General features: G+C 40.8%; 1 protein-coding gene across 1 annotated transcript; it reads left to right on the top strand.

Annotated features, from left to right (window-relative positions):
* Positions 1 to 3505: 3505 nt before the first annotated feature.
* barx1 (BARX homeobox 1) lies at positions 3506 to 7271 on the top strand. The gene is made up of 4 exons (XM_047583433.1): positions 3506 to 4113; positions 5319 to 5610; positions 6294 to 6378; positions 6695 to 7271. The coding sequence occupies exons 1-4, from the start codon at positions 3912 to 3914 to the stop codon at positions 6860 to 6862; spliced, it is 747 nt and encodes a 248-aa protein (XP_047439389.1). The 5' UTR covers positions 3506 to 3911; the 3' UTR covers positions 6863 to 7271.
* The last annotated feature ends 1528 nt before the right edge of the window (positions 7272 to 8799 follow it).

Below are 8799 nucleotides of genomic sequence, written 5' to 3'. Positions count from 1 at the left end.
TTATTAGGTTGTTTCCAGATGTAGAGCAAGTGTCAGCTTGTTGCCTCAATAGGATAGGATAGGATACTGTTTATATATATATATATCCTGTAATTTAATACTGTATACCCCAGCAACATGCATACATGTTGTAGGCAGAAGCATATTAGGTGTAAATGTGTGTGCAAGTATGGATGCATGTCCTGGTGTGCATGCATACTGATACATGTGCATATTAGTTGATATTATAATGCATCCACTTTCTTTTCCATCTGCCTCCTTAATTGTATACTATGTGTTTCTGTATGGAGAAACATGCCAAGTTTGCCATGTACCATGTTTGCAATATGGATTCAAAAACATAAAATGAGACCTGAGCCTCAAGATTTAGATCGTTTTTCAACTTACATATGAAATATTATTGCATATTTCAATATATACTGTATATACTGTATATATATATTTTTTAAACTGACTTTGTCAAATTTTACCACTGAGACTTTTAGAAAGTAGACTGTAGTTAGTACCCACACAGAAAGAGGTCTCATCTTTTTCTGAAGTCCTCTGGCGGCACCTAGTGGCTGTTTTTTGCATGGAAAGAACCACGAATAAAGATAAGATAAGATAAGATAAGATAAGATAAGATAAGATAAGATAAGATCATTAGGGAAAAAAATTAACTAAAAACTGGTAGCTGAAATAGAAATTAAAATAAATGGTGAAACAATAACGTCTTCTCAAGACGAGTCCTTGAGCAAGACACCCAGTGTGTGGCATGAATGTGTGTGTGCTTCTGTGAGCGAATGGGTGGATGTGTCTGTGTCTGACTGTAAAACGCTTTGAGTACCTTTGAGTAGGTAGAAAAGTGCTATATAAAAGCAAGACCATTTACCATTCTGAGCCTGCTACCTTGATCCATGTCCCTACTGTAACTGTACCTATCCCAAACTTCTTAAAGAGCCTTGCACATGTTGTAGTAATAGAAAATCTGAAAGCTGAACTGAAAATGTTCAGATAAATGATAAACAACAAATAAGGAAAAAGCACAAAATAACTATGTTAGTTCAGTTCAGTCATGTGTCAGTATAAGCAAATTAATGTGATGATTGTCCTGCATCCTAAAAAAATAAAATAAACTGTCAAATACATTATTATTTGTATAATTTCTATTCTTATTATTACTAGTAGTAGAATAGTAGCTGTTGTAGTAGTAGAATAGTAGTAGTTGTAGAAATTTTTAAAAAGTGTGAAGAGTGATTTCAGCCACGCTTAAATATGTTGTGTGGAAAGAGTCGACGTGATAGCTCATATAAACAGCAGACATGTAACTGTGATCAGTGGATAAATCTGAAGCCAACATTTTCATTTGTTATGGTGTTTGCTGGAAGTACTTATTTTGGGGGAAGACAAATATTAGTTTAATGATAAAGGCTGAGTCAAACGTAATTCATGCAACTTCGTCTTTGTCTACTTTTTGCTGAGAATAATTGAGGATAAACAATGGGGAGGAATTAGGTTAAATTAGCACAAATATCAAAGAAAAAGCTGGAACCAGGGGAAGTGGACTGCTTGGCAGAGGCCCCCAAACCTCCAGAGCTCTTTCGTTGTAAAGTTGTATTTTGTGCGCACACAGAAGACCAAACCAAGGTCTTATTATTTTTTATTATCAATATATCCAACAAGTTGTCTAGGAATCTGGGAAAATTCCCATTATTATTTCCTGAGGTCCAAACTTACATGTTGTTAACCTGATAGCATTTTTAATTTACTGTTACAATACATATAATAAAAATATCATGTCATTGTGCTTACTAAAGAAAGGATGAAAGGACATAAGGGGCTCAACAGTATTTCTTTTCCCATGAGGCTAATCTGACAGTGAGTCAAAATAATAGCAGGAAGAAAGAAAGTGACTTAAAATAATATATTTATTATTTAGCATAAGCAGTGCTTGCATGCAGAGAGCACAGCCACATTTTTCAGGTGTTTAGAAACACAGTTGGAATTAAAAATGTTAATGTAGGGTTATAGTATGGGTAATAAATAAAAATAAACTATTCAACATAAAAAAATAAGGTATTGTTGTGTATGTTTCTTTTATTTCTGGAGAGGCGGCCACGAGCATCATCTTGCAGAGAAGCTCTCTCTGCAATCTCAGAAGTGACCAGCAGAGGAAGATGTTATCCAACAATGCCAGGTAATCCATCTGGGGGATCAAAACAAACAAGCTTCTGGCAACGTGCACGGAACTAGGCAGAAGTTATAGACACAAGTAAAGTGCTTTCAAAATAACGCCATCGAGGTGATTTGTTTGTTTGTTTCAGCTAACTGTGCAGAAGTGTAGTGAAATACCAAAAAAAAAAGAACTACTCCCTAATATTTCAACATGTTAAATGGGACCAACCAGACCTCAAAAGGTCTAAAATGTTTTGCAGATTCTTGGCATAAAATAAGCTGATTTAACTCCTCCTCTCACGTCACGTTTTGTTTTGGAATGGAAAAAAACCCTAATTAAAATAATACACAACAAGTTCTCTTTTCCAAGTTCCTTTTCTTGAGACCTATAGCAAAAAACAGCCATATTATGTTCAGTTTCATGTTTGATGTATTTCCTCTTGTGCTGAAAAAGACTGAGCAGTTAATAAAACGTCCAGCTGTGAATGGCATCGCACCAGCTACGCTCCCATGCAGTCCGCTCCGAGGTCACATTTTAAAAGGGTCAACACAAACAGTTTTAAAGTTAAAACGCGACTGCCAACTTTAAAGCACCCGGAGGTTGTTTGAGGTTTTCAGCTCCAGGGTTATATAAGGCCAGAGGTTTTCTCAAAGCCCCCTTGCTAAAAATAAGCTATGGGAGATATTTCATAATGCTTGAGACAAATAACCACAAAGGGAAGGGAAGGGGGGGCAAGCTGTCCGGACTGGAGGATTGACCTTTAGGATGATGTATTTCTTGAGTCCCCTCAGTGGTTTCTTTAGTCCCAACAGCCTGAGGCAGTACACTGATCCCATCAACTGAAGCTTGGCTCGCCTGGAATGACTTGGCATCATATCTGCAACATTTTTATCCTCGCAAGTGTTCAGATACTGCACCAGTGGGAAATCATAATATTAATTTAGATGAATTAACAGTTAAGTCCTGCTCAAAGCTGTGCCTGTATCCCACGGCAACCATATACAGTATGTGTTTATTAATGCATTGCATTTTCCTAAAGTGGATGTCATCACTCAAGAATAAAAAAGTGTAGAAATGCATCGTGCTTTTAAAACGAACTTCTTTATTCTGAGCTTCTTTTGCTGCAATAACTGCCACCATCGCCGAATTCACCATCACCAGTCCAACACCCTATGAATAAGAAGGTCACTTGGAGGCTATTTGACATCAAGGTCCTTTCGGGTACTTATTTTCTTCCCTTTTGCATAAATCAATGCACAAGTGCTTCTTTGCATGTACCTAACTTTGGATATGCTAAGGCAGCGAGCAGACAAACCCCGAGAAGAGGTGGAGCTATGACGAGGCTCATAAACTCCAAAGCTTACTCCGTAACTCACTGCCAAGGTGACTTGCTCCGCGCCAGACAAATAGCTCCGACCTGCGCGGCTCACACACAGCGGCTGGGCATGAGCACGGCCGTGTTCGGGAGTTTTTGGTCGCAAGTTTGCTCTCGGCTCCCGATGTCCTCTCCAAAAAGAACGCAATCCGGACAGAAGTAGCGCGTAAAGACCCACAGAGGACGCCCAGGCGCGCAGGGAAAGTCTTGCTACCTGTATTTGCTACTTTCCTTCATCTAGAACCTGAGGATAACTTTGACCCACAGTGTTAATCTCCGGACTGTATCGGTGCTACAGGGGGAATATGAGTTCTGGCTTTTGAAGGAGACGCAGTCGGTGTACGAGCTTGGTGTCTGTTGAGGTGACCGCGCGGCCAGATTATGCAGCATCCTTTGGACATGGGAGCGCATTACTATCCTCCGGAAGTTCATCCAGACCACAGAACTCATCGCTACAGGAGTTTCATGATTGAGGAGATCCTGACCGATCACCCGGAGCACAAAGTGTCGGCCCCGGCCGGGGAGCTGCTTAAATTCGGAGTACAGGCTCTTCTATCCGCCCGGCCTTTCCACAGCCAACTGGGTAAGCGAGAGAGACGCCTATGGAAAGATGAATGAGTTACAGACACAGGCAATATGTCCTGTATCGATATGTTATTATTATTAATATTGCTATTATTATTATTACGTCGTTTAATATAACAGGAGTTAAATATCTAAATATCCTCTTGAATAATTTAATATGTCTTTCGGTCCCATTAGACTTTTGTCAATTGCAGGATACATTATTCATAATATTGTCAATAAATTACGCAAAAAAAAAAAAAGGTAAAACAGTAAATAGCGAACGGACTGTTAATTATTATTATTATTATTTAATGGAGGAATAATAGATTAACGGTTTCAAAATGAGACCAGCCTGTATGCAAAGTAAATGCTTTTTTTTTTTTTTTTTTTAAGTGCGTGCGTATTTGGACTCGGTGTAACAACCATCCCCACGAGGACGTTAAATTATTCAATTCTAAATAAACCAACAACAAATCGCATGTAAAGATGCTGCCAGTGTGGCCCAAGATTATTTAGGCTTTACCCTGAAAACACAAACCTATTGTGCAGCTGCGTTTTCTGACACGATTCGCTGAACGAAAATGCATGAAATGTTTGATTGTGAATCATCGGCACTTCGGGCTTTTAAAAGCATATAAGCAGCTATTTTAAGTCCATGGGTGGGGAAAAAGGGCTAAAAGTGTAAACCAAACACGCTTTGTCCAAAGCGTAGCGATTCAAATGATATGACCTCAGTTCAAACCGTGACCTCTGGTTCATTTGAACCAAGGACGATCTCATACAACCTGGTTGGATTATTCCTATACAGGCACATATACAATATTAGAATGAATAAAGCTTGGGTGTACTAATAGCCTAAATTGACTAATATTAATAAAATAATGCAGGTGTAGTCTGTCTTTTCAGGATAATCAGTGCTCCTGTTTGGGTTCTAAGTGTGTTCCTTTTAACCTGTAATTATTGTTATAAGTATCTAAAATCTGACCTCATACGTATTTATTGTTAAATTGTCTTTTTATTCTAGCATTCAGTGTGATTATTCCTCTTCAGGGACTTTTTATTTGCCGGCATTTATTTGTTGACCCCTCATCCAAACAGCAGCTTGACGCGTGTCGTTGATAAAATATTCTTGGCCCGTCACCAAAAAGTATATTTTTATAAAATAACAATTGAAACTAATAACAACATCAACTTCATCCGTGTCTCCGTTTTCCGTCCCAGTGCTGAAAGGAGACCAGACGAGCCTCCTCAAGTTCCCCATGTCGCCCCTGTCCTGCTCGCTGGGCTCCCCGCTCGGCTCGCCGCTCCTGTCCGCGGGCCCGGGCCTGCAAGTCGGCGTGGCGTCTCACCACCTGCCGCTGGACCTGCACCTCCGCGGGAAGCTGGAGCACGGAGGCGACGGAGGCAGCAAGACCAAGAAGGGCCGCCGGAGCCGCACCGTGTTCACGGAGCTGCAGCTCATGGGCCTGGAGAAGCGCTTCGAGAAGCAGAAGTACCTGTCCACCCCCGATAGGTGCGTTTGCGAAGCGTGTTTACAGCAGAGCAGGATGTGGTGACCCCGCCACCCGCACGCGTTTAACCAGGGAAAAACAACAAAATAAAACTGCAATTTTATCTGGACTCGGCCGGTTAAATTATCCTCTCGCGTGGGCCTACATATTTCCCAACAACCGTGGTCTAAACGTTTCAAAGCCTTCATTGTGTATTTTCCAGCAACAAGGAAGTCTACTTTTAATTTTTTTTTTTTTTGCTCCAAATGTTCAGTAAATACATCAGGTCTAAAATCAGCTTATGAAATAGCCACCGTGAGCTGTTTTTAATTGCAAAGTGTAAACGAAGCTGGCTGCTAAAAGCCACAAGTTCAAACAGATATATAAAAAAAATAAAAATCATAATAATAATAATACAGAGGCCTCTGTGTGTTCAGTGGTGGCAGGTGGTGCAAGATTACGTTTGATGTGGTGGCTTTTGGCATAATAAGGCGAAGCAGAAATGTCACAAGTAGCATTGAGTCCACACAGTAGTATCCCTTTTCATGTAACTGATTTAATTAGCCTGGGTCATTCTCCTGTAAAATAACACAGCAGCCTGGAGTGAGTTCCTTTTGGCAACGCGGATCTAATCTAATTCATTACAACGCCTGACTGTGCTGATGTATTTGTATTTATTTCATGTTATTTTATTTTATTTTTACAGAATAGATCTCGCCGAGTCTTTGGGTCTCAGTCAGCTGCAAGTGAAAACGTGGTACCAGAACAGAAGAATGAAATGGAAGAAAATTGTAAGTTGGATGACGCTGCAGTAATCTGTTTTTTACTTATTTATTTATTTGTCTTTACACGAGGTTAACGCAGCAGCAACAAAATAGCGCCTTCAAACATCAGGAACTACTAACCAGATGTTGGTAGGAAATGGGATTCGGTGGAACTAATTAGCACGCTCGCTGCACCCTGTGGTTGAGACTGCACACATGCTAGAGAACAGATCACATGTTTAAATGTATTGTAGCTATTACACAGACTTTGCATTTCTCGGTGTATTTTTTTGAACCTAACCCCGGCGGCTTCTCTCACCCCCCCCCCCTCCCTGGACCACAGGTGCTGCAGGGAGGAGGCCTGGAGTCGCCGACGAAGCCCAAGGGTCGCCCCAAGAAGAATTCCATCCCCACCAGCGAGCAGCTCTCCGAGCAGGAGCGGTCGGCCGCGGACACCGACCGTCAGTCCGAAGGCTCGAGCTCGCACTTAGAGAACACTCAGGAGGAATGACGTGGATGCGGCCTGCAGATACACTATGACTCGACACGCTGAATCCCCCCCCGCCCCCCTCCTCATCCCCTTCCTCCCCCCTCTTCCTCTTCCCCAACTCGGACGCTCAGCGTGCGCGGATGGAGATGTTTTCTCGTGCAAAGACCTCCGGGGGGGCCTACGCACCCCGAAAAACCCAGAAACTTAAAACTGCACATTGGGAGACATCCTCAAAAGCAGCCATGCGTTTAAGTTGTAGCTCTACCATGCATTCCTCCCTGTGATGAACTTGCTGCTGTTGAGGAGGGAACTCAAACCATTGCAGTAGGTCTACCCTTTATATTCTAAGGATCCACTCTCACTCAATCTGTTTTTTGCATTCCTTTTGTGTAACTATGTTATGTTTAATTATTAAATATATTTTCACTAACGCTGTTCTCCATTTATTGTGAAGCGTAGGCTAAATCTTATGGTTTTTTAACGGCGCCACCATCCATGCAGTCACCCCCAGTTCACGGGCCTGACATGGCAACGCACTTTCTTTTCATTGAGAAAAGCTTAATTGATTCTTGACGTGGGCTGTTTGGCTGGGTGTGAAATCCGCAGCAACAGGTAGAGGCAGAGGTCTGAGGTCGACTGGATCCGGGTTTTTAGGAATTGTTGCTGTTGAGGAAACAGCTACGTGTGATTACTTGTTTTTCTTAGCTAATCTCCACTGGTTTTTCTGCTCGTTATGTTCTCATATAAAGGAAAGGAAGAAATGCTGACTGATTGGTAAGGGAGAAGTAAAAGTTATTCTAAATAGATATCACTGGGGTTTGGTTAATGATGATGAGGAGGACGAAAAGGCACTAAGTGATATTAAGCTGCTGAATGGTTCATTTCAGTGCAGCTGGGAGCAGGGGTAGGGTGTTTCTTTGCTTTAATTAAACTTGAACTTTGCCTCATTAGTCCATATATTTAAGTTTACTATTAAGTTCATTATATGGGCATCACAGTGTAGCCAGTATTCCTTGTGTTTGGCTTTCAGCAGTGGCATGAACGTGTATATTGATGATTATTATTGTCTTGCTACTTGATTTTCGACCTTTTTTTATTTTTATTTTTTTTGGACTTTGCCAGCGTGTCGAGTAATATTGTATTTGTTTTTGTTTTAAAGTGAGCGCCGTGTTCCCACGTCGTAATTAAAAGCTTTATTTTTATTTTTTTTTTGTTTTTAAAGTTCACCTTTACCGTCGGTGGAACGAGGCGTTCAGGGACAAGAAAGAAAAAAAGAATTCACGTAAACTTAACAGGCCTGCGCTTTTGGTTCCGGTTTAATTGAATGACTGGCACCTTTCTCTTCAGTTTAAATTACTTTCTCTTTTTTTAACGCCCGTATTTAATCAGACTAGCGTAAAAATAATTTACACTTACAACCGAGGCCAGTTTCGTACATTAAATTTTTATTTTGAGCGGCCCCGCATTGATGAATAATAACGATAGATTAAGGTGTCACTTTAAACCAACCTGTCGTTAGAGAAGGAAGGAAAAAAAAAAGATCTCAGTCGTTTTGAAGCGGGCACCGTAACATTTAGTCTACGTGAAATCAAAATAACACGGGTTACCGCCTGCCTGTTCCAATCTGTCACACGTCTTTTCAAATGATGAAAAACTTGTGCACTTGTTTCCTATTCGCGTTTATAGCTGCTCCAGTTAATCGGCCATGCTGCTATATTATTCCAGTGTTTCGATACTTTACTTTTATTTATTGATTTTATTTTATTATTATTATTTACTTTAATCTAATCTAATTCTAAAATGTTCTTGCAGTGCGGCCAATAAAAGTGGGCTCTAAGCAGGATAAGTCAGCATTTATGCCGTAGGCGCGGCAGGTAATGCTGATTAAATACGACCAGTAAACGCATCAGCGTGGAGCAGGGATGCTGCAGGACCAGTTTTCCAAACCCTATCATTAG

The sequence above is a fragment of the Mugil cephalus genome, chromosome 4 (assembly GCF_022458985.1).
Source record: "Mugil cephalus isolate CIBA_MC_2020 chromosome 4, CIBA_Mcephalus_1.1, whole genome shotgun sequence".
Taxonomy (NCBI): Eukaryota; Metazoa; Chordata; class Actinopteri; order Mugiliformes; family Mugilidae; genus Mugil; species Mugil cephalus.
Note: the sequence above shows the minus strand (reverse complement) of the source record. Positions and strands in the feature narration are given on the sequence as shown.

What these genes read in the sequence shown, in the direction of transcription:
- barx1 (XM_047583433.1), top strand. Translation starts at nt 3,912, where the DNA reads ATGCAGCATCCTTTGGACATGGGAGCGCATTACTATCCTCCGGAAGTT. An exon ending in GCCTTTCCACAGCCAACTGG is followed by an intron (nt 4,114 to 5,318) that starts GTAAGCGAGAGA and finishes TTTCCGTCCCAG; the next exon opens with TGCTGAAAGGAGACCAGACG. An exon ending in GAATGAAATGGAAGAAAATT is followed by an intron (nt 6,379 to 6,694) that starts GTAAGTTGGATG and finishes CCTGGACCACAG; the next exon opens with GTGCTGCAGGGAGGAGGCCT.